At 47.3% G+C, this 25,630-nt stretch overlaps 1 protein-coding gene and 1 long non-coding RNA gene across 4 annotated transcripts in view; both read left to right on the forward strand.

The window, feature by feature from the left end:
* Positions 1–10,986: 10,986 nt before the first annotated feature.
* The window catches only part of ITGA9 (integrin subunit alpha 9), a 388,682-nt gene continuing 374,038 nt past the window's right edge, over positions 10,987–25,630 (forward strand). Inside the window, exon 1 of one of the 2 annotated variants that reach the window (XM_015131366.3) lies at positions 10,987–11,417. In XM_015131366.3, the coding sequence (XP_014986852.3) occupies positions 11,233–11,417 (185 nt within the window). In that variant the 5' untranslated portion in view covers positions 10,987–11,232. Of the gene's footprint in view, positions 11,418–11,677; positions 12,085–25,630 lie in introns of those variants that run through there. The other variant, XM_077992146.1, reaches the window with a different exon arrangement.
* On the forward strand, positions 15,852–25,387 carry LOC144339120 (uncharacterized). 2 transcript variants are annotated; one of them, XR_013413797.1, is made up of 3 exons: positions 15,852–19,194; positions 19,285–19,669; positions 25,090–25,386. It is a non-coding gene; the product is annotated as an uncharacterized LOC144339120 (long non-coding RNA). The 2 variants fall into 2 exon arrangements; XR_013413798.1 differs by having other exon boundaries at positions 17,222–19,194; positions 19,285–19,627; positions 25,144–25,387.

Below are 25,630 nucleotides of genomic sequence, written 5' to 3' on the forward strand. Positions count from 1 at the left end.
GTGGGGTTTTGCCATATTGGCCAGGCTGGTCTCAAACTCCTGACCTCAGGTGATCCACCTGCCTCAGCTTCTCAAAGTGCTGAGATTACAGGCCTGAGCCACTGCGCCTGGCCCTAACAATACATTTCTCAGAATGTATTCCCATCACTACATGACACGTGACTGTATAACTTCTATTGGATTCAACTGACCCCCCATCTGGCTGTTACTTTGGTGTACTTATTTCCATTTAATCTGTCCTCCTGACTATGAGGTGGATACTATTATTAGATGAGATATGGAGCCCGTGTAAGGTGTAGCAACTAACCCTATGTCTGGCAGCTGGTAAGTGGCAGATCAAGGTTTGGACTCAGGTCTTAAGTCTGAGACCATACCTAGGTCAATTTTTCCACACAGAGCCATCCCACAGTAGGCAGGGTTTCCTTGTGTCCTGACTTAGAAAGGCAGCTGTGGCAATGCAGATCTGTTATGTGGCTCTACCTACCATCCCCATCAGCTCACCACCAAGGCGAAGAGGTATGTATTTGTTATCTATTACTGGGTCATAAATTACCCCCAAATTTGTACTGGTTTTCTATTGCTATGTAACAAATTACCTCAAAGCATAATGGCTTAAAACAATATCAATTATACCACAGTCTTTGTTAGTCAGGAATTCAGAAGTGGCTCCTCTGGGTGCTTCTGGCTCAGGGTCTCTCATAAATGGCATTTAAGCTATTGGCTGAGGCTGAAGATTTGACTGGACCTGTAGGGTCTGCCTCTGAGGTGGCTCCTGACATGGCTCGCAAATTGGTGCTTGTGGTTAGCAGGAGGCTTTACTTCCTCTCCACATGGGCCTCTCCACAGGCTGCTTGAGTGTCCTCACGACATGGTGGCTGGTGTGGCTTTCCCGGGATTGAGCAACCTGAGACAGTAAAGTGGAAGGGGAAGGGGCAATGCCTTTCGTGGCCTATCACAGCAGTCCCACAATATCCTATTTGTTAGAAGGGAGACACTAAGATCAGCTCCTATTTGAGGGAAGGGGAATTAGTCTCCGCCTCTCGGAGGAAGGAGTGTCAAGAGAACGTGTGGATATATTTTAAAACCACCACAGGGTGACATTTCCTGCCACTTGCGTACACATCCCAGCATAGTGGGGGCTCCCCTTACCCCTTCTTGCCCCACCAGGGCTGTGAGTATTCTGTGTGGTTTCCCTTGTGTGAGACCCTGTGTGTGGATCCCACAGGCAGATGAGGTCAGAAGAGGATTCTGGGAAAAGAAAAGTCAACCTATGATTAGAGATCATGGACAGTGGGCTGAGTCCGTCAGGGGACTCTGAGAGGGAGGCGGGGCAGGAAGGCAGTCCATTCTCAACATACTAATGTAGCCACTTTGCTGTTTTGAGGCACAAAATAAAATAAGGTCACAGCTTTTAATGTCTCAGTAAAAATTCAAGCCCTCCCCTTATCACCTTGAGAAATGCCTCAGGCTTTCCTCCAAGGAAAGACCCCAAGATGCTTAGTCATATCTGAAATGTCAGTCCCTGTCCTTTCCACCTTGCCTTTGAAGTCAGAACTTCCATCCAAGGCCAGAGGATGCCCCAATGTCATGTGCACTCTATCTACCCCACTGGCATCCCAGGCAGTGTGATCAGGGCTTAGTGTCCTGCTTCTGCCACCTCCACAACTGCTGGCACAGACCTTTTCACAGTTGCAGCAGACCCTGGGACATGTCAAGGAAGGACCCATCTTCGACTCCCCGTTGCCCTCAGGAGATGTGGCCAGCTTCCAGCATCACTACTCAGACACATGCACCCAGCCCTTGCCCAGGGTGCAAGCCTGCCTTCAGGCAGGATGGCTGCACCCAGCCTGGCTCTCTCAGCTCCTGTGCTCAGAATCACTCTTGCCTCCTCAACCCCAACTTCCTGTAGGAGCTAGTTCACCTGTTTTTTATGTCAGGGACCTTGGGGCCTTCCCTGTCACTGAATTTGATTCGGAGTCATCCCAATCTCACAACGTATTATTTATTCCCCCCGTCATTTCTTTGAATAAAATTGATGCACCCAGAAGGTATAACATGTGTATCTTGCAGCTTCAAGTACAAGAGGTCTTCGGCTTCAACTTAAAAACTTTCTAGGGGAAGGCATAAGAAGGCTCTTCTTGTGTGAGTGTGTTAAGCAGCAGAAAGGGTCCCAAAACATGTTTAGCGTTTACCCTTCCCTAAAGACATTTGCTTAGAGTTTGGGGTACACTGAGGCTGCCTAAAAGAAGACAGGGAAGAAGCTAGAACTGCCCTTCCATTTCCTACAAAGCTTCATCTCCTGCTCCACTCCTCCACTCATAACTCTCCTTACATAGTTTTTAGTCACACTCCACTATGGCAGACAACTTCTGATACATTCAGTTCCAGGTACTCATTTTTTTGTGAATGTTCCATTACATCTGAATGATATTGAAGTGAACCTCTCTTGCCTGCATGTGTGTGCATGCACACACACACACATGCACACACACACACGTGCACACACGCACACGTGCACATGCACACACACATGCACACAAGGTCAACACCTTAAAATCCCACTGCATTTAAACCATGAGTGGGTGGAACCTTGAGGAAATCACCAAAGAAGATGTTTCAGGGTCTCCATCTGATGGCCCACATCTGGGAAGCCCTGGAGAGACGTGGATTTGGCTATTTACAAAAGCTAAGGTAGAGAGGGCGCTGAAAAAGGAGCTGGCCAGCCGGCCGCTGATGTGACAGTGAGGTCACGGGTGCTTGGGTCGTGACTCATCTCTCCAGCCCTTCACAGGGCACCTGAAGCACCTGGAGGTTTGAAGGCTTGAACTCTTAGACAAAGGAAGGCTCTACAATGGCCCACTGAAACATGCAGTCGCCTTGAGAAAAGTGTTTTGAGTTTTTCTTTTACTCCAAATAAAAATAGCCATTTAAAAAGAGTGGAATAAATGACATAATAATAATGGCAGTAAATTGCTAACATTTACCAGTTGCTTCCCTCATGCTGCGATGTGCAGAGTGGCTCATTACATTTAATCCTCATAACAAACCTTTGGGTATGATTCTCTGTAACAAATGGGGAAACAGAGGCTTAGAGAGCTTAAATAACTTCTCAGGGCCACATATCTGATGCTGTGGACTGAATGCATGTATCCTCCAAAATTCTTATGTTGAAGCCCTAACCCACAATTTTCCTGTATTTGGAATAAGAAAGTAATTGAGGTCATAAGGGTGGTGTTCTGATCTGATAAAATTAGCATCCTCTCTCTTGCTCTCGCTCTCCCCTACCTCCCCCTCTCTGCAAGCACAAAGAAGTCATGTGAGTCCATAGAAAGAAGGTGACCATCTGCAACCCAAAGGAAGAGCCCTCACCAGACACCAACCCTGCTGCACTTGATCTTGGACTTTCAGTCTCCAGAGCTGTGAGAAAATAAATTTATGTTATTTAAGCCACCCAGTCTGAGGTATTTTTTTATGGCAGCCCTAGTAGACTAATATATCTGACAGGCCACTACATTGGGATTACGAGCACCAGAGCCCTCACTGTTACTCATCACCCTAAACTGCCTCCAACAAATATCATCATTTTCATATTTTTATGTTTTGATAAGCAATAGGCTAGTTTTAATATTTCAATTGAAGTGAGAAGTATTTTTAAAACTTGGCATTATGTTGTACAGCTCTATTCTAACATTGATGGTTGTTGCTTCAAGCCGTTTCACTAAATTTAGATCTCTGGAAAAAAGTGTGTTTGAGCATGGAAACAGGTTGGAAATATTGCACCCAATAATAACAGTTTAACTTTTGGCTTGTGAAATACTTCAGTGGGAAAGTATTTGCTCAAATCTCTGCCTGCTATTATAGTTGAAGGCTTGGCGATAGTATTTGCCCTTCCTCTGAACTTTCTGGATTTCAAAACCATGTGGAAGTATAGCTTGTCTTATGTATGAAAAACAGGGCAAGGCAACTTTTGAAGAATTGCCATTAAGAGGTGCATTTAGCTATGTCAATCATTTAGAGAACGATTATCTGGTATGTGAATGATCCAAACCCTTTTTATTTTTTTCTCCCTCCTTTGAAAATACTGTGAGGAGCCATCTGGCTATTGACCACTTCTTCCTTCCACATGGTGGCTGGTCTACCTACCTCAGTTGGCAAAGTCCCCTCAACAAAGGCCAGGGTCAGAGGGCAGGGCTTGTGGATAGATGGGAATGAGGGCTGCCCTTGGCTTCTCTTTCTTTCTCTGTTGTGTGAAGGTCAAGTTGTCTCCTTATTTGGAGATCAGATAGCTTTGTGTGCACAGCTCTTGATCCACTTCCCCATTTCTAACTTTGATTAGTGACTTTGGCTTTATGGAGGTAGCATCGTCTGCATCCACTGCTGGATGTAGACATCCACTGTCTCTCTGTAGACAATTCAAGCAGTACTAAAGGAGCGATAGATAGATAATAGATAGATAGATAGGCAAGAATAGCCCATAATCTCAACCATAATCATTATTAACATTTAGGGTAAACTTCCAAATCTCTTTCTTTGTGCATATGTACATACAGATGCATAGAAATTTACATATACCAGATTATAGTAGGCATGTCCTTAAGGAACTTGAGTTATTACCCTTCATATGCTGCAGGGATTGTTCCTTGTCAGTGTATAAAGTTGCATGCCAACCTTTTGTAACAGGCTGTGTAAGGTGCTGATTCAACCAAATAGTGGATTGTATAGGCTGGATTGTGCATTGTTAAGAACCAAGCAGCTAAGTTCTTTAGGGCTAACTCCAAAGGAAACCTGACAGTTGGCATTAGATGCCACGTGCCCCAAGAGTGAGAGAGGATCAACTGACTTTATGGGCCTTGCTTTTTTGGAGGGATTAGAACTACAGAGATCACTTTTGGGGGGAATGCAGTGTTCATGGCCTGGTTATGTAATATATGGTATATTGTCTTGTAATATATGGTGTGTGATGCTGTCTTCTCTACTAAACTGAAAAAACGTGACTGCAGAAACACCTTTGGCCCTAAGAGTTTTGGACAAGGATTGTGAACCCATCATATGGTCCGTCCTCATTTCACATGGTTCTATGGTAACTGAGATAAAATCTCAGCCTGCATCCTCCCAACTGGATCACTGTGAGGTTTACATAAGATAAAGTGATCTAGAACATGCTCAGTGCAACGCAAGACACATAGTGAGTGAGCCTTCCTTGCTGCTAGCAGTTCTGTCACCTTACAGCAGCATCTGCTCTGCTCGCGTGTCTGTACCCATCAGGTCTCTACAAACCGGGCTCTCATAATCACTGGGGAGTGTCTAAACCTCCATTTAGGGTCCTCCTAGGGTACACTCACACAGACCCCAGAAATGCAAGCAGTCCCTTGGGGGAGACAAGGAAGATGTTAGAGATTTATGGTTGGGAAGATTTGTCAGGGAGAAATTAGTATTTCTCATCGGAGACCATGGGAAGGGCACTCCAGAAAAAAGAGCACAGGAAAAAGTATTGCTCAAGACAGGGTCCGGAAATACTCACCTGGAGGAACTATGTGTATTTGTAATGAAAAATTATATTCTAAACCTAAAGATTGCTAAGCCAATTAGCTTGTATTAAGAGCCTTAGAAATCTACCTAGCTTTTGACCTAGTAGTTAAGCATTTGGGAAATAATGAGAGGCAGATAAAAATCTACAAATGTATAAGCAAAAAGAACAAAAAAGGTATTAGAGAAAGGAAGGATTAAAAAGATCAATTAATCTTAAGAGTTTTTCCTTTTTCTTTTCTTTCTAGAGACAAGGTCTCTCTCTGTCACCCAGGCTACAGCATAGTGGTGGAACCATAGCTCACTGCAGCCTCCATCTCCTGGGCTCAAGTGATCCTCCCATCTCAGCCTCCCAAGTAGTTAGGACTACAGGTGATACCACCATGTCTGGTCATTTTTTCCCCCCTAGAGATGAGGTCTCATTATGTTGCCCAGGATGGTCTCAAACTCTGGCCTCAAGCAATCTTCCCATCTTGGCTTCCCAAAGGTTGAGATTACAGGCATGAGCAACTGTGTCTGGCCTCCAAGACTTTTTTGAGGCTTCTGAAAAACTAGTGTTGTTTTCACCCTGACATTTAATCATTCCAATATTCCTCTCTGCAGTGGGGCAGGAGGGAGTAGAGCAGTATAACCATCACTTCTTTTGCATTGTTACAGTAGCTGTAACAATTTAACAAAGTATGTATGTAACTGTTTAACTGTTTAACAAAGTAACTGTGGAGAGCAATTTTGCACAGACTATAGAAAAGGCCAATGATAGGTGAGCTGATAGAGCATGCTGTTCAGTCTGCAGCCACTAAGGCTAGTGGAAAATCTTCAGATTTCTTCTTGAAGTGAGAGCATAAAGGAATGGAGGGCATTTGGTTGCCATTTCAGTTGGGAAAGTGGACAAGGGGTTCAGTTTTTCAAAAGGCTCCATCCCATAAAGCAAATCTGCATTTTGTATGTCCAGGTTTGAAATATTATGCCTCTCCCCTCCAGCTAGTGACCCTGGAGACACGCACTTCAGGTCAAGTCTCTGTAAAACAGCTTATTCTGGCAACTAGGAAATTGAGCTCACTCTTGAGGTCAGATTACACAAATAACTAATACATGTTTAGAGTTTTATGATTAGGAAATGCTGTCCTGAGAAGCTCATCAATAGGTTTATTAGTTATTAGTATCCTTGTTTTATTGATTTACTAAAGTTACACAGCTGTTGAGGCCTGGGAGTTAAATTCTCTTCACCAGATGCCAAATCCTACGTTTTCCTTACCACATCATGGCGCCACAGGCTAAGGAATATAGTGCAGGGCTCTGAATCTCTCTCCTGTAGAACGGTGCTTCCCAAATCTGGCTACTCGACAAATCTCCCAAGAGGCGTTTGAAATGCAGATTCCTGGGCCTTGCCCCTAGATTCTGACCCAAAGTGTTGTTGGTAAATCTGTATTTTTAAATAGTTGCCTGGGAATCTAATATACAGTCAAGATTGAGAGCTACTGTTTAATTAAATAAAAGACCAATGCCTAGGGTTTGGTTTATAAAGTTGGAAATCAGTGTGTTTTAGATCAGTGGTTTCCTACCTTCTAAAACCTACCTTACCTTTAAAGGATCTGTTGAAATCTAGAGATCCTTCCCTAAGAAACACACAAACACACACATACACACTTCTATATACAATTCTAGAGGGCTATATTAGTTTCCTGCTTCTGCTATAACAAATGGTCACAAGTATAGTGGCTTAAAACAACAACATTTATTATCTTACAGTTCTGGGTGTCAGAAATGGGACAGGGGTCTCACTGGATTAAACTCAAGGTGTTGCCTTTCTAGAGGCTCTAGGAGATAATCCATTTTTTCGTCTCTTCCATCTTCTAGAAGCTGCCTGTATTACTTGGCTCATGGGTCCCTTCTTTCATCTCCAAAGTCAACAGTGTGGTATCTCTCTGACCCCACTTCCACGGCACATCTCTTTCTCTGGCTACAGCCAAAGAAAGATTCTCTGCTTTTAAGGATTGACATAATTAGAGTGGGCCCAGCCAGATAATCCTGGAAAATCTTTCCATCTCAAGACCCTAAACCTTAATCACATCGCAAAGTCCTTTTTTTGCCATACAAGGTGACGTATTCACAGGTTCCAGGGATTAGGAGGGGGAACATTAGTCTACCGACCACAGGGATCTTAGGACCTCTGAAGCAACATGGAAAATGAATGAACTCTAGGTTAGGAGCATCTGTTCTAGATTCCATTCATTCTAGATGTTAAATCGGCAAGGAATTCTGTTTGCCTGCAAATAGCAGAATCCTTAAAAGCAGTGGCTGTTATAAATTAGGTGTTTACTTTTTCTCTGGTAGTAAGAAGTCCCTAGGAAGGCAGTCCACGTCAGGTGCAGCAGTTCTAGGATGTGACGGCTAAAGTCTCTGCAATTCTCCTGACCTTTCCTTTGAGGTGGCCCTCAAGACAGCTGCTGCATCTCCAGCCATGACCTCTGTGCTTCATGCAAGAGGGGCAAGGGCACAGGACGAAAGCTGTAAGTCAGCTCTGAGTTGGCTCTCCTTTAGGAAACCACCTGAGACGCCTACCACCCAAATCACATGCTCGTATCTCATTGGCCAGACACTGCACATGGCTACTCTGTCTGCAAAAGAGACTGGAAAACATAGTTTTATTTATTTTTAAAGCTAGGCATATTAACACTCCACTAACTGTGGGCTTTGTTAGTAAGGAAAATGGGAAGTATAAATATTGGGAAGATACTAGTGATCTCTACCGCAGATGAAAACTTCAGCGAGGCACAGTGGCTCATGGCTGTAATTCCCGCACTTTGGGAGGCCAAGGCAGGTGGATCACTTGAGCTCAGGAGTTTGACATCAGCCTGGGCAACATGGCAAAACCTCGTTTCTACCAAAAATACAAAAATTAACCGGGCATGGTGGTACGTGCCTGTGGTCCCAGCTACTTGGGAGGCTGAGGTGGGAGGATTGCTGGAGCCTGGAAGGTTGAGGCTGCAGTGAACTGTGATTGCACCACTGCACTCCAACCTGGGAGACAGGAGCGAGACACTGTCTCAAAAATCAACAACAACAAAACCAAACCAAAACAAAAACCAAAAGAAAACCTTGTGTTTTGTGTCCTGCAATGAGAATTGATCATTTTTCACTCTCACACAACCAAAATACAAAGGAAGTTAAAAGTCTCCTTCAAAATCTCCCCCATAGTGCCTTGTTCTCTTACTACGCTTGCTTTTCTTTAAGCAGTTCATTCTTTTTTTTTCATTTTTCTTGAGACGGATTCTCACTCTGTCGCCCAGGCTGGAGTGCAGTGGCACGATCTCGGCTCACTGTAACCTCTGCCTCACAGGTTCAAGCAGTTCTCCTGCCTCAGCCTCCCAAGTAGCTGGGATTACAGGCATGCGCCATCCTGCCCAGCTAATTTTTGTATTTTTAGTAGATATGGGGTTTCACCATGTTGGCCATGGTTGGCCAGGCTGGTCTCGAACTCCTGACCTCAGGTGATCTGCCCGCCTGGCCTTCCAAAGTGCTGGGATTAAAGGCATGAGCCACCACACCCGGCCATTCTTTTTTTTTTTTTTTTTTTTTTTTTTTTTTTTAAATCAGATGGAATCTCGCTCAGTCACGCAGGTTGGAGTGCAGTGCAGTGGCACACTCCCGGCTCACTGCAAGCTCCACCTCTCAGGTTCAAGCTATTCTCCTGCCTCTAGCCTCCCAAGTAACTGGAATTACAGGCATGTGCCACCACACTCGGCTAAATTTTTGCATTTTTAGTAGAAACAAGGTTTCATTATGTTGGCCAGGTGGTCTTGAACTCCTGACCTCAAGTAATTCACCCACCTTGGCCTCCCAAAGTGCTGTGATTACAGGAGTGAGCCAACACACCCGGCCAGTTCATTCTTTCAACAATGTTTAAGCATCTACCTAAGCCTGGCACTGACCTGGGCGTTGGGGGCTACAAAGATATCTAAGATTTTTTTTCTCCTTAGAGAGCTGTACCGTCTATAGAGAGGGAAAGAGAGCCCCCAAAATGATTAACATGTTCTAAGTGTCGAGATAGAGGCATGTGGACACTCTTTGGCAGCTCAGAGAAGAAAGGAGCAGAGGAAATGGCACAGAAAGGGTGAGGCGAGAACTGGACTGGAAGTCTAGGATGGATAGGATTTTGCCAGTTGAAAATCCTAGGTAGACACATTTCAGGAAGAAAGAAGTGTTGGAGAGGGCACAACGTGTGTGAAAACCCCTGCTGGACACATTCAGGGGACAGCTAGAAGTTGTGTGTGGATACATTGTAGGGTTTGTGGGAAGTGAGTCAGGAAAGGGGCATAAAATGGGGCTGGAAACAGATGGAGCCTCCATTTGAAGTTATGCTAAGGAGACCTGGCTCCATCCTATAGGCAGGAGTAGCTGGTGGGGGGCAACAGGAAGTTTTTAACCATTGTCCAAACTCTGTTGTAGAATTAAAAAGTGGAAAGAAGAGAACACAGGCAGGGAAACCACAAGAGTGTGGTCAGACTTCAACATGATAGCAGTCAATTCAGTAGGAATCTTGAATTTGAGTAGTCAGGTTCATAGAGACAGAAGGTAGAAAGGTGGTTGCCAGAGGCTGGTGGTGGGGATGGGGGTAGGGTTGGGGGAAAGAGGAGTTATTGTTTAGGGTATAAAGTTTGTTTTCCAAGATGAAGAGTTCTGAAGTTGGATGGTGGTGATGGTTGCATAACATGCATATACTTAATCCCCCAAACGGCACAGTTAAAAATGGTTAAGATGGTAGACTTTCTCTTATGCATATTTACAATTACACACACACACACCCTTGAGTGCACGCAGACCCTGCTGGATTCCAACCCACAGAGCTTCTGATTTAGCAGAGCTGAGTGGGACCTGAGGATTTGCTTTTTCTTACAAGTTCCTAGATGACGTTGATGCTGCTGGTCCAGACACCACACTTAGGGAATCACTGGTGTATGAGACCAAGTGACTAGAATATGGAGGGGTGCTCTGCTCGCTTCCACGTGGCTACTATTGTTATGAACAACAACAGCGGGCGTTTACTGAGCACTGCTCCTACAGCTTATCTCACAACTGGGTGAAGGAGCAGAGGATGCGCAGGGCTAGAATCTGGAGTCTGAACTTGTCTTTCACCGGGGTTGCTTTGGATCTTACTGGTTGTGAGACAGGGAGGGAAAGAGAGACAAAAACAGGGAGACAGGCCCACTAGGGCCGGCAGAGCCTGTAGTGGCGGAGGGCAGCAGCTTTATCTCCGGGAACCCGAGCGCCCCGTGCGCGGCGGGGAGGGGGCAGCTCCGGGCGCCTCGGCGGGTCCCCGAGGCTGACTCCCGCCCGGGAAGTGCGCGCAGGGCTCGCAGCCCGCAGGGGGCGCTGCCGCGCCGTCCAGCCGCTGCCGCCCGGGCCGCCCACCCTGCGGGCGCGCCCCTCCGCAGTCCAGCGCCGCCCGGCCCGGGACCCGCTCGCGCAGACTTCTCGGGCGGACTGAGGACGCCCACCGCTCGGGGCCGTCCCTGTGCTCGCCTTCAGCGCCCGCTCAGCTCGCCGTCCGCGCCCCGGTGCCGGGCCCGACGCCCGCATCCCGCCCGTGTCCAGGCGCAGAGCTCCCGCCCCGGGGAGCTTCCCGGCCGTCGGCTGACCCCGCGGCCCGCGCGCTCGGCGCCCTGCTCGCCGGGCAGAGGGGAAGGCGGCGGCGGCCAGCTAGGGATGGGCGGCCCGGCTGCGCCGAGGGGCGCCGGGGGGCTCCGCGCGCTGCTGCTGGCGCTGGTGGTCGCGGGGATCCCCGCGGGCGCCTACAACCTCGACCCGCAGCGTCCGGTGCACTTCCAGGGCCCCGCCGACTCGTTCTTCGGCTACGCGGTTCTGGAGCATTTCCACGACAACACGCGCTGGTGAGTGCCCGCCCAGCTCCGCGACCCTGGCCCGCGCGGCCACCGCCCTGGTCCCCAGGCCAGCGCCGCCGCCGCCTTTCCGGCCTCCTCCATGCCGCCGTCCCGAGGGGGCGATTTAAATGTCTCTGTTGCGCGCGGCTTGGCCGCCGGGGGGACGGCGGGAGAAGGGAGGACGCCGTCCGGGGCCCTCTGAGGTCGGGGTCGGCGCCTGGAGGCGGACGGGGGCGTCCGGGCCCCTCCCCGGGGTCCCAGCCCGGAGCGTGCGGGGAGAGCCGCTAGAGTTGTCTCTCCGCCGCCCAGCCAGACTCGGCTTCGCTCTCTGGATCGCAAAGTAACTTGGCTCCTCTGCCTCCGAGTGGCCGCCGCTGGCCCGGTGAGCTTCCTGAACCTCGCAGGGCCTGGAGGAGTCGGGGCACTGGAGCTGCACCTCTCCCCGATTTTGGGGAACCCCTGAGGAAGTGGTATAGCCTCTACAGCGCCGCTGCGCGGGGTGGGGCTCCCCAGGGACAGGGTGTCTGGGATCCCTTAGGGCGCACTGGAGCCCAGAGCCACCCCCTCCCACCCCGCCCCTACAAGACCCTGGGTGGAAGTGAAGCGGAGAAGCTCCTGGGATATAGGGAAGAGGAGGGTGAGGGAGCACCTACGAGTGACACCGCCAGTGGGTCAGGTAGGTGTTTCTTGCGGCAGCCTGAGTCTCATCTCATACGGGCCATTCGACCTGGAGACCTTCACCAGAAGCCTTAAGAGAGAGACGTGTTTCTATAGAGGCCAAGGGGTCCAGCTGTCTCCTGAGTACGAAGAGGTGGGCCTGAAGAAGGGGGCGGCCCTCCCCCATGAAGCACCATAAGCTGAGTGGTACAGAGCTTGTGCCCAACCCCAGCAGAGAAGCACTAAGGGGAGGTTGGTGCCCTCACTGGCCACTTCCTCTGGACCCGAGGGAATGAACAGCCACATAGTGGTCACTTCTTGATAGGAGAGAGAGTTAGGCTGCAGGAAGTTCCCCCGTTCAAGGTCATGCCTCAGTGGGGGCCCAGGTGACAGCCAGGCTGGGGTTGATTTTATTGTGTAGTCACCAGCCTGAGCGGCCTTAGGGGTGGCAGGCAGGGAGGTCGAGGTCACTGTTGCCGGTGCATGAAGTTATGCAGGAGAGTCACTGCTCTGTATTGGACAGAGGCTGATGGAAAAGGGTGATTTGTGGATCGCAATACTCAGGCATTCCCGGAAAAGGGGACTCCGAGACCATCCCACTAAGAATAATGTTGTTCAGGAGATCAGCCTCCAAGAGAACCAGATTTCAAAGCCCTCACATAGCTCTCGCCCAGCTCCACATCCCCCTCTCTCACTCCAGTTGCTGGGTTTAAGACAGCGTGTCTGTTCTTACACTTGTCAAATTCCCCTTTTAAAGCAGAGCAGGCTGAACATTTTTCTGTGTCCTGCAGACTCAGGGTCTGAGGTTGAAGAACACATCCCAGATCCCCACACTAGGCACCAAGCACATGGGCAGCGCTGTCAAAAATGGGAGGGCTACTGCGGACAGGGGGCTGCTGAGAAAGGGCCGACAGCTGAGCAGGCAGCCAAGCCAGCCAGAGCATTGTATGTGATCTGCAGGCTGAGGTTGGCTCAAGTGCCTTAGAGCTCTTTGACAGCTAGAGGGAGAGAGGCCAGGCCACTGTCACTGTGGATTTGCATGGGCCACAGGTCAAAGCCACCCTGCCTGGGAAAGGAATGGGTAGAGACGAGAGCAGATCTGACAGAGAAAAGGTGTTCAGCCTACTTTGATTTAAAAAGGGGATAAAGAAAAGCTGTTGTGAGCAGATTTGGCCAGTGTAGGAAAAGACATTGTGGCCTTCAACTTGTTACCCAGGGTAAATGGTAGGGAGGGGATGTGGAGCTGGGCAATAATGCTGTGCATATCCTTGTTGCCAGTTGAGATGTGGGACTGGTATTTCAGGGGTCCATGGGAACCCATGTAGCTGGGCTGCTGGGCTCAAAAGTGCCCTCTCTTGTTGTGATACAAGCTGGCTGCTTTTTTGTGTTGGAGTGCTTGTTCCTGTAGCTGTTCAGGCACCAACTTTACTGAAATCTTCTAAAAATAATGCTTCGTTTTACTCCCCCACCCACCACATTGACTTAATTTTTTCTTAGATTTTGTTGTCGCCTTGATTTCTGTTCTCATGCTGTTGTTTTCAAGTGTTTTCCTCCCCATCCTTTTTTTCTCTTTCCTTTTTTCCCAATATTCTTTGTCTTAGACCTTGAATGTATTTTTTGCTGTATGTATGTTCGAATGTATTTTTTATCCAGGCTTGGTAAACTAAGGCCTTTGAAGTAAGTGACTTCCAGCATCTTCTTTCTCCTTCTTCTTTCCTCTACAGGCCAGACTTATTGTGCAAGGCTGCTGAAACTTAACCCAAAGGGTTCTTGCTTGCATAGACCCCTATTAATGCCCTGTTCCCAATTTGATAATTTTATGTTAATTTTCTTAAAGTTAGTCACCCTGAATTTATAAGATCAGGTCCTGTGAATTCTGGATCTGTCCTCAGTCTGTACCTTAACTTCAACTCTGGGGTGGGTTGATTGACTTGGTGACTGGTTATTGGTCGCTTACTACTAAGAAGTGCCTAAGCCCTGAATCTTCTAGCCCTGCTTGAGGGACATGTCAGTCATTTTCAATTATTTGTGATTGCAAACAGCAGCAGGGGTAAACAACCTTTAACAAAACCCTTGAGGACAATCTTAATTATTTCCTTTGAATAAATTCCTGGACTTAGAATTGGTGGGTCAGAGAGGATGGAAGCTTCAAGGCATTCTTTATGTATTACCAAAGTGTCAGTAAAGTGTGTGTACTTTAGAAAAATACATTAATTTATTCAGACATTGGAGGCTTGGAGTAGTTTTGCAAAGGGCTGCTCTAGTGCAGTGAAAGAGTATAGAACCTACATGGGGGTGACTTAAAAGGATCACAAATACTCGTCAAAATGAGTGAGGAAGGTCAAATATAGACATGAAAGGGAAAAGTAGTATAGCAGAACTTTGAAAGGAAAAGAAGATATGTTAATTAAGCCTTGTATCTTATGTCTCTCTTCTCAAATAAATTATTCTTTGTTACTTAATTCAATATTTTGCAGTCTAAGATGTTTGCTTCATGCTAATTAACCACCTGTTTTACAGGTGAAAAAATGTGTTGTCTCTAGGGAAAGGGAGGGAGAAGAATGTGCTGCAAGTGGTAGGGGGAGAGCCCAGACCCCAAAGTCAGCATGGACTCTGCAGGCAGCAGAGCAGAGTGTTCCCATGTTGAGGGACCCGCGGGTGTATATCTCAAAGCATGTGAATGTGCTCTATTGGTGGAACTAGCACTTCTCTAATCCCATAACTGAGCATTTCTCTCAATTATTTTGTAGACCAAAATTGTCACTAATGGAAGGATCCTAGATCCCTGTATAAGTGTCGAGGTGATCTTGCTTTTCCCAGCCCTGGTGATTGAACCCAGCTCTGTAGCCATATCACACTGAGCACAGAGCCCCAGACCCAGCTTCTCTCAGTATACCTGCTTGAGTGGTCCTGCTGTCACTGTGCTCTGGGCAGTGAGAACTGTCCCCATGGCTATATGGACTAGAATATCCTGGACAGTGTTCCAGATGACGTTTGTATCAGTTGGGATACAAACATGCAAGTTACTCAATTTTCTTTTTTTCTAATAACACCCAGAGTGTGTCTGCCGGTCCAGAGCCAGCTTCCTCTCCTATAGCTCCCACTGCCTGAGTCTTCTGGCATCCTTTGAACAACAACAGTAAGTGCCAGGGAACATGGACAAAGCCGATTTCTGTCCCCTTCCTTTAGACATGGACCAGTTCCTCAGCTGCAGGGCTGACAACTGTAACACCCTGTGATATAAATAAATGCGGCCTGGCTGGCGTGCAGCCTCCAGAGCGGACGTCTTTCACACTCCGCCCCGTCCCCTCCTCCTTCTCTGCCCCAGACGCCCCAGAGTCCAAAGTGGTTGGGTGCACTGGCTTCCTTTCTGGAGACGTGCTTCCTGCTCCCTCTCCTGGGACGCATCAAGACGGCTGCGCTTAGGCACAGAGCGAGTGCTCGGAAATAAAAGATGTGCTGGGCTTTTTGCTTTGTTAAGGTTGTCAGAGTGTTGTTCAGTGAGGAATAGGAGGCAATTCTAAGCCAAGGAGAACCTAACATCCTCAATTTGCATGAAGGTTGAGAATTAAAAGAACAAGCTAGACAGTTCTGGTGAGCTGTCTGATGTAGTCACCACTAGCCAGATATATTGCTATGTAAATTAACTAAAAATAAAATTTAAAATTCAGCTTCTCAGTTGCACTTGCCACATTTCAAGTACTCAGTAGCCACATGGGGCTAGTAGCTACTGTATTGGACACAACACAGAGAAAACATTTTCATCATCATGGAAAGTTCTACTGGGCAGTGTGGGTTTAGAGCAATGATGTAAGTCTTAAAGGGCTAGACAAGGATCAAAAGGAGAGGTAAGAAAAAGAAAAAGAACAAAAGCAACCCATAGCATATGTGAGTACTAAAACTGAAACGGATGCTTACATCTAACTAAAAATTATTGTCTACTGAAGAGGTTGAATTGTCTTTCCACTCATAAAACACCGCAGGGCCTGATCTGTATTTAGGGCTGGGGGTTCAAGAATGAAAACTTTTTGCTCACAATCTGACAGGTAGGTGAGAAAATTGTGGGGTTCTAGTTGTGTGTCTCAAATGAAATTTAAGATATAGGCTCTGGTGGGGGAGAGGCTTGCCCTCAGGCAGGCGTGGGTTATTCAGAGGGGCAGAAGAGAAACTCCTGTGTAGGGAAAACATTTAGAAGGGGAGCCCTGGGATCATAGGCCCTGCTGCCCCCGACCCTGCCAGTCTTGCTGAGGAAACACCCAGAAATGGTGGTGGGAGCCCTGCCTTCTCATAACCTCAGTGGTGAGCATCTTTGCAGAGTTCCTCTGTCCTGTGCCAGACTCTAGGGGAAGGTGTAGGTCCGCTTCCTCGTTGGAATTTTTCTGGGGAAATGGCATTTTCAGACCTTGTTCCTGGTCCTCACTCACCCTGCAGAGCCTGCTTTCTCAAGCTCTCAAGAAGGGACAGCACATATATGAGGCCTGAGTTCCAAGGGGATGCAAAAAGCATCTTCTCGGGGTTTCTGGGAAATTTCTCTGAAGATCTGGAGAAGCTGGCAAGGGTGCTGTTTTCTGAGCTAGTGCTGAATGCTGGCTGGGGGCAGAGGCAGCTGTCTTACCCAGTGGAGAACCTTCCAGGGCAAGAAGACAGTCTTGTCTCAACCTGTCATTAATGGCCCTGAGTGTGAGAGTGTGAAGGGCCGGGCCCCAGCCAGCTCTGATTCCCTGGTGACATGCTGCTGTTCAGGAAATGGTCTCCTGATAACTTCTATTGTGATTTGTCCAGGGAAAATGTTGTTTTTGCATTTGTTAAAAGCAGCCATGGTATTCTCTGAAATTCCTTGCTTTCAAAGGGTTGCATGTAATTTTAGGAACCAAAATGAGTTTCGTCAGATAGTATCTGCTGGGTATCTACAAGAGGTCAGATGCTTTCACAGGCGTAGTCTTTGTGACATCCTAGTGAGTGGTTTCCAGTTTGCTATTTGGGGAACTGAGGCTTACAGAGTTACACGCCTTGTTCAAGGCCCACCCCAGCCTGAGAGATCAATGCACATTCACTGGGGGCTTGTGTCAGTTTGCATCCCCTAGGAAGCAGATGCTAGGACAGAGATAGGAGTGTGAGAGAATTGTTGGGGCTGAGTATTGCCTGTGAAATAGAAATGGGGCAGTTGGATGGGGCAGAGAGAGCCTCTGACTCTATGCAGATCTGATTAAAGTCTCAGTCAACTCAACAGGGACCACTGGGAAGAAATGGCTGTCCTCTGCCAGGGTCAGGCATTGGCTGGAGCTGTCTGGAAAGAGCACAGCCTCAGCTGGAATCCTGCAGCAGATCCCAGGAAAGCTGCAGCTGGAGGCTGTCACTGACGGTCCCCCTTGCAGCTGAACAGCATGAAGTGACCCACGCCTCGATTGATGCCCTGGAGCCCGCCACGCATGAATCACTGTGTTGGGAGGGTGTGAGGTGTGCTCCTTGGCCTGTAGTGTGGCTGGGAGTCATCTGTCTTTGTTCATACCTCTGTAATCAGTGTGTGGAGTGTTAGGATTGACAGTAGGGCCATTGGAACTGGCCCAGAAACAGAATCCCGAGCAATCTTGCCACCAGCTGACTGATAAGGTGCTTCTTTCTGATGTCGGAGAAGTCACAGGTGATGGATTTCAGAAGAAAGGAGCTCTGCTTTACACTGAGCCACCGAGTTCTCTGAACTGCAAATCCTTTTAGCCAAGTGGATTTGGTGATCAACCAAAGCAGAATAAAATGTTTTATCCCAACCTTCCTTTTTGCCAGAGGGAGTCCTAGAAAGCCAATGTAAGTGCAAGATTGGGAAAAATCTACAGTCTTTGAAACCACAGGCTCACTTGGTCCATTAATGTCTGCTCTGAGCAAAAAGGACTTCTGTGATGAGTTTAAATTAGCAACGGAAGCAACAATAACACCACCAGCAGCAACAGTGTATCTTTGAATATTTAGTAGATGTCAAGTGCTATCTACATAGGTACTCACATTAGCTTATTTAATACTCCCAACAGTCCTTTCAGCTGGTAGCCATTTGGGCTGCCATAACAAACTGTTATAGGTTGGGTTGCTCATAAATGATAGAATTTATTTCTCACAGATCTAGAGCCTTGAAGTCCAAGATCAAGGCCCTAGCAGATTTGCTGTCTGGTGAGTGCCTGTTTCTTTGTTCATAGACAGTGGTGTCCTCACTCTAAGCTCACACGATGAAAGGGGTGAGGGAGCTCTCTGGGGCCACATTTATAAGGGCACTAATTCATTCATAGGTTATATCCTCATGACATAATCACCTCCCAAGGTCCCCACCTCCAAATAACATTACCTTGGGGTGAAGATTTCAACGTATACATTTTGAGGGAAGACAAGCATTCAGTCTGTAGCAGCTGGCTGTCATTTTATCCCCATTCATGGAGGGGAAGCTGAGGCACAGAGGCATCATTGCCCAAGTTACATGGCTAATGAGTTGTTGAGCACAGGCCTGTGCCTTTGTCCACCCAGGCTGACTGCCTCTCAGGAAGTCAAGAATCTGAGTTTGGGGGGAAGTCCCCAACCCAGGGAGCTCAGACATCTGTCTTGTGGATTTCTGTTCTGCCTGCTTTCCTGGACAAGTGATTGAGTTGCAATAGTAGTAGCTTCTCTGCAGCTCCCTTTGGGGATGCTTATTCATGACCCACTGGCTACTCTTGGGGGGATGCAAGGGTTCTGTTTTCTGGAGGTGTTTGGTCACTGAGCAAACAAGGACCCAATGATTCTGCCAGGGACATTTGAAGGGCCTCCTCTCACACCAAGTCTGTCTGACACTAAGACAGAAGTGTCCTAGGAAAGATGGAGTACTCTGCAGTATTCCATGTATCCCCCTAACCTCCTGGGGCTGCTTTGTTACTATCCCCCCATCCACTCTGAGTTCTACTGGCTCCCACCACTTATTTAGGAAGCTCTGAATTGGGGAAGGTAGCCATGGTGGCCAGTGTTTCAGAATCACTCCTGGGTTTGTAACTTTATTAAAGAGTCAAACTTGCTGCACCGGTGGCCAACAATATGTGAGAGGATGATTTGTATCCCCAAATATTTGAACATTTAATAAAAGGCATGAACAGGTACAAAAAATTAGAAAGAATGAGTAAGAATGAGTAAGAACTAGTATTTGATAGCACAACAAGATGACTATAGTCAACAATAATTTGACCGTACATTTAAAAATAACTAAAAGAGTACAATTGGATCACTTGTAACATAAAGGATAAACGCATCAGGTGATGGATACCCCATTTACCCTGCTGTGGTTATTACGTATTACATGCCTGTAACAAAATATCTCATGTACCTCATAAATATGTACCTACTATGGGCCCAAATCTTTTTATTTTTATTTTTTGACGGAGTCTTCACTCTGTCAACCAGGCTGGAGTGCAGTGGCACGAGCTTGGCTCACTGCAAGCTCCGCCTCCTGGGTTCACGCCATTCTCCTGCCTCAGCCTCCCGGGTAGCTGGGACTGCAGGCACCTGCCATCATGCCTGGCTAATTTTTTTTTTGTATTTTTAGTAGAGATGGGGTTTTGCTGTGTTAACCAGGATGGTCTTGAGCTCCTGACCTTGTGATCCACACGCTTCGGCCTCCCAAAGTGCTAGGATTACAGGCATGAGCCACCACGCCCAACCTATGTGCCCAAATTTTCTTAAAAAATAAAAAAGTATGAAACAAATTTCCTCCATCTTAGCTGATCTCTTGGTGTGTTAAGGTCACCTGGGAGATGCCCTTTCCTGCCCCATCCTATCTAGTGTCAAAGTGCTGTGATATATGCGGACCCCAGAGTAAACTTGGTGTTGTGCAGTACACACCAGTAGGCAGCACTGCAGAGGGTCTTGGCACGTCTTTTGCACCAGGATGGGTCCTAGAGGGTGGATGTTCCAGATAAAACTGAGTGGTGGTCTTCCTGTCTCTACCTTCATTGAGTCCCTGGTTCCACAGCAACAACCAGATCCACGATTTTTATGCCATAAAAGGGGGCACCGCTGAGATACACAAGTGCCTGGTGGCCAAGAGAGTGGGCTCCAGCATTAGCCCTGCCCCCAGCCTGCCTTACTCAGCCCTCTGCTTAGGAGCTGTGTGATCTTGGCCAATTACTTCAGCTGTCTGAACCTACTTCAGCTGTCTGAACCTCAGTTTCCTTTTCTGCAAAGAGTAATAAGGGTACATCCCTCATTAGGTTGGTGGGGGCATTAAATGAGATAATATCTGCAAAGCCCAGAGCACAACACAGCATACAGTAAGCCCTTGATAGATGCCAGTAGTTATCTCTCTTGTTACTTGATCTGATTTATGAAACTAATGGTCTTTTTCATCCTGACTTGAGATGCTGAGTTTTCTTTCAGTGTTTTTGTTGATTCATTCATTTGTTCACCAAACTTTGAGTGTTGCCACTCAACACTGAAATGAATGAGATATTCTAACATAGACACACTCTTCATTATGTGTGGCCTCTAACATTTTCGTTATGCTCTACATAAATCTGCATTTTTGTGCATTCATTTACACCCCGTCTGCTTCCAAAAAGGATCTGAGATGGCTACTTTAAATGGAGATCTTTGGGATTGTAAATCCTAGAATTTTGCCTGCCTCTTTCTTCTCTGTGCTCTTGGAAAGCCAAGGAGCAGATGGGAGGCCACCCTTGTTATGGGGAGCTCCAGCTCCCACCCCAGGCTCCAGATAAGTCTAGGAGGTAGGTCTACAGTTCCAAGGTGGGGTACTTTTTTAAAAAATGTAAATGTATTGCCATATTTCTCTTGAAAAGAATTATCACAAGAAACCAACAAGAAGATATCAAGGCTTTTTCTTAGATCTGCCAGAAGTCTGTAATTCGCTCTACCCCTTGGACTTTAGTGTTCACTTGATGCTTTCAGATATGGAAGGAAAACCTCAGTCCTTTTCCCTTACCTCTTCTCCAGCTGCCTCCCCTCAGTGTGTCTGTCAAGACCTGAGCCCCAGGCCAGGGCAGCAGCCTCTGACCCTTCACTCCCTGAATCACAAGCTGGGGACCAATGTCACTCCAAGGTGGGACCCTGCCCCCGTGCCTCTGCTTTTCCCAGCCAGGCCTGGACTCCAACTATTTCATTCTCTAACTTAGCGTTATGTGGTATGGATTGTGCCCCTCTCCCTCCATTTATTTACTCTAACCTAGGCTCTCCAGGATAAAAATTATTATTGCCAGGCTGTTATGAATACTTCCTATATGCCAGAAGCACTGTGTTCATAGTCCTCTTTATGCAGAGGGGGCTACCACTGCTGAAGCACAGAGAAGCCAAGTCACTTGTCCAAGGTTACCCAGCAAGTAAGTAAATTACAGAGTTGTGCTTTGAACCAAGGTGGGACTGATTTAATGCTAAACTGACTGTTCTCAGGGTTAGCCATGCTGTCCTCCCTACCTCTACCTCCATCAAGGCCCTGTCCAAGGTATCAGGTTTCTAAGGAAAAAAGAGAAGGGCCCTGAAAGGAAAAGGGCTTCTTTAGAGAGCATTTGTATCTGCTCTTGGCCTTGCAGATAAAATACCATAATCTACTCTTGCAAGTCAGGCCATCCTGGGGTGCATGGTCCCCCAAACACTTTTATCTGCCTTTTCCTTTTGTGCCTCATCACTGCCCTGGGAGGGGGATCATGCATTTGTTATTATTCTTGTTTTACAGAAAAGGAAAGGAAGGGTCAGAGTGGCCAGGGGACTTGTCCAAGGTCACATACCTGTAGCTGGCACACTCCTGGGTGTGACTTCAGGTACACTCTTCAGGGCTTATTCTACCACTCCACCATGCCTGTCCCATCTCAGGGCCCCTAGTAAAAGTCTGTGGTCCTGGTTGGTGGTGAGATTCCTTTGAGGGAGGGAAAGGAGACCAGGTAGCTAGAGGAGCCATAGCAATATTTGTCAGCTGCATAGTTGGATAATTGGTTTGGACTTAGCAGGAATTAGTGGGCGATGCAGTTACCACGGTCCAGATTCCTTCAGAAGTGGCATGCCTTAGCTTGATGATGTATCTGTTTTCTATCACCACAATATTGCTGCATAACAAACCACCCCAAAACTTAGTGGTTTAAATCAACCACCACTTGAAGCTTATTCTGCGGTTCGCAACTTAGGTTGGGTTCAGCTGGGTGGTTCTTCTGTTCTCTGCAGGACTCACCCATGCATCTGTGGTCAACTTCTGGGTTGGCTGACTGGCTGGCTGGCAAAGGATGGCTTCAGCTGGAAGGACTTATTTGTGCTCCATGTGTCTTTCATCCTCTTGCAGCTAGCCTGGGCTTGTACACATGGTGGTTGGGTAGGGTACCAATAGAACAATCAGAAGCTTGCATGATTTCTTGAAGCCTAAGCTCAGAAGTCGAACCATGCCCCTTCTGCCACATTCTGTTGGCCAATGTAAGCCACAGGGCCAGCCTACATCAAGAGGAGGCAGAAACACATTTCATATCTTGACAAGAGAAGCTGCAAAGTCACACTGAAAAGAGCAGGGATACAGGAAGGGTAGGGAATTGTGGCCACTTTTGTAATATATTATTGGTGGTGAAAGCATCCTGGCCATCCCTGAATTACTGTGACAGTCTGAATAAATTCCTGCCCGGCACACCAGAAAAGGGACCAAGGTTCTATTAACCTAAATAGCAAACACAGAGAGAAGCTCTCTAAAGGAAAATGTTTACTCAGGAATAGGGCATTGCAGTGGGAATACATGTGTCACAGTAATCTGTGTGCATATTCAGGGAGGTAAAGGAAAACAAAGGCTTTTAAAGGAAAAATGAGGATTACTTAATTGTTTTGAGATAATTATCCTTGGATACATTGATCAGTAACAAGGGTGGCACCAGTTTGAGGTTGGACAGAGAGTTGGTAGGTAGATTTCCTCACAGAAGGTTTGTGTGTGTGTGTGTGTGTGTGTGTGTGTGTGTGTGTGTATGGTTGTGATGGCCTTTGTGCAAGATTGTGTTTTTGCAGATTTTTTTGTGCTAGTTCTTGTTATCAGTTATTTATGCATGAAAACCTTTCCTTCATGGCTTCCCACAGGTCTATTTATCAGGGTTTTTTTTTGAACACAAGTGACTCCATTTTGATTCTGACAACGTTTGCAATTCTAAGGATCTGTGAGCTCTTGGGTGCTGCCAGGAGTTGGAGCTGGGATGAGTTTGGTGTCAAGGTGTTTGGCCTACTACTGCCCAGCAGTCTAACATTTCTTTGAACACCTACTTTGTAGCAGGCACTTTGCTGAGTGCTTTATAAACAGTCTTTTGCTTAAGCCTTACAAGAAACCTTCTTAGGTACACTTTTATTCCTCCTGTTTTACAGAAGAGGAAAACTGAGGCTCAGAGTGGTTAAGACACTTGTCTAAGAGACACGGCTTGTCAGCAGTAGAGGCAGGATTTAAACCCTGTGTTACTGCCTGTGCTTCTTACACTTTATCACCATGCATAACTTTCCCACAAAGCTTAGAAGCCAGGTAGAACTACTGACTTAAAACCCTAGAAAGCAGTCAGTATCCACTGCTTAAACACCAGGAGCCTCAGTTTCCCCAAATATAAGAAGAGCTTATGAGGCCTTTCAGGTCCCATGGCTCCATTGGGCAAGCATTGGTCCCTAGTGAGTCCCCTCTCTCTGGAAATGAAGAGTTTGGTGTGGTCAGAGGTGACTCTCCCGACACCAGCTCTTCCTTTACTCAAGCCTGGGCTGCTTTCTGCCCAGTAAGGGATGTGGACAATTCCTGGGGTTTCCCCGTGGTGGACACACAGTGAAGAATTTGACTCATGTAACCAAAACGTAGGCCCCTGGGGAAGCTTTGGCTTTGGGATCAAATGCCCGAAAGCAAACCTAATGGGTTTAAAGTTTTTAATCCCCAGTTGCTGTCCTCGATCTGGCTATAATTTCGCCTGTGGAATTGCTGCTGTGGCATTTGTGGGGAGGGAGGGAATCTTTGAGACACTGTCAGTTCTCAGTCCTGCCCAAGGAGGCAGCTGTGGTTCAGTCCTTCTCTGTCACCCGCTCTCCAGAGAATTTACCTGCAGATTACCCTCAAAACGTGAGACAGGTTCAGAGTGAGGTGGGCGACTGGAATGGAGCCTTCACAGACAGCTTGACCACACACAGGGAGCTCAGAAAGCGGCTTTGTTGGAAAAATGCAGGGCACTTAAACTGCCACACCAAGAGGGAGTTTGGAGAGGCTGGAAAGAGCATGCCACTGGACACAGACACTCTGGGTTCAAATCCCAGCTCTGCCACTTACTGGCGGTGTGACCCAGCATCTCCAAGTGGAAAACACATGAGAGGCTGCCTGACAGGTTGGCCATGAGCAAGAAAGCACCCTTGTGAACATAACCAGTGTTGGTGGTTGAACCGATGCACCCACACTTCCAAAGCACTGCTTATTAAGAGAGGCAAACTTCTGGTTAACACCATGACAGCAGTGTCAGTGCTTTGGAAAAGCAAGGTGATTGAAATTCAGCTTTTGAGTCACCTGAGCCTGATGGGGAGGAGAAAGTCTTCTTTTCACTTCCAAACTGCAGCATGCCCTTTGACATGACGGAGCTTTCACATCACAGTTCTCACTTCAGAGCTGCCCTCAAAGGCTCACTGGGGCTTTCTCAGGTAGAGATTACATATGTGAGCAGCTGGCACCAGAGGGGGCACTGGGTACCTGTTGGTTCCCTTTTCCTCCTTTCAGGCTGATGTAGGGTGGGTAGAATAGGGCATGGGTGATGTATTTGACTACTGGGGTGCATGCTACAGCTTGGCATTTAACATGAATAACCATCTTAACCTCCTCTGGCCACTTGCTTCCCTATCTGTAAAATGGGGATAATATTAGTACCTCCCGTAGGGTTGCTGTGAAGACTAAATTTGATCCTGCCCATAATGAGCTTTACCCAGCACCTGCACACTCTATGTGCCTGCTACATGCTGGTTGCCCTAATTAGAAATTTAGAGTCTTGCATTGATGAGAGGACTTTAAAAGGCCCATGAGGCCGGCACAGTGGCTCAGGCCTGTAATCCCAGCACTTTGGGAGGCTGAGGCAGGTGGATCACCTGAGGTCAGGAGTTCAAGACCAGCCTGACCAATAGAGTGAAACCCTGTCTTTACTGAAAATACAAAAATTAGCCGGACCTGTTGGTGTGTGCCTGTAGTACCCAGCTATTAGGGAGGCTGAGACGGGAGAATCACTTGAACCTTGGAGGTGGAGGTTGCAGTGAGCAGAGATTGCCCCACTGTACTCCAGACTGGGTAAGAGAGTGAGACACCATCTCAAAAAAAAAAAAAAAAAAAAAAAAAAAAAAAAAAAAAAGGGCCTTTGAAGTTTGTGGCATCTTTAACTGGGGATGGGATAGAAGAAGAGCCTTGCTTCTGAAGGGCAGTCTCTTCTACTGGCTCCAAATGAACATAGTTATTTTTATTCAGTTTGGGTGGTTACATAGTACTTCTTAAACTGTTAATCACCTGAGAGCTTGTTAAAATGCACTGATTTAATGGGCTGGGGCCTAAGATTCTGCATTTCCGACAAGTGCCAGGTGTTCCCCATGCTGCT

This window comes from Macaca mulatta, chromosome 2, assembly GCF_049350105.2.
Source record: "Macaca mulatta isolate MMU2019108-1 chromosome 2, T2T-MMU8v2.0, whole genome shotgun sequence".
NCBI classification, from domain to species: Eukaryota; Metazoa; Chordata; class Mammalia; order Primates; family Cercopithecidae; genus Macaca; species Macaca mulatta.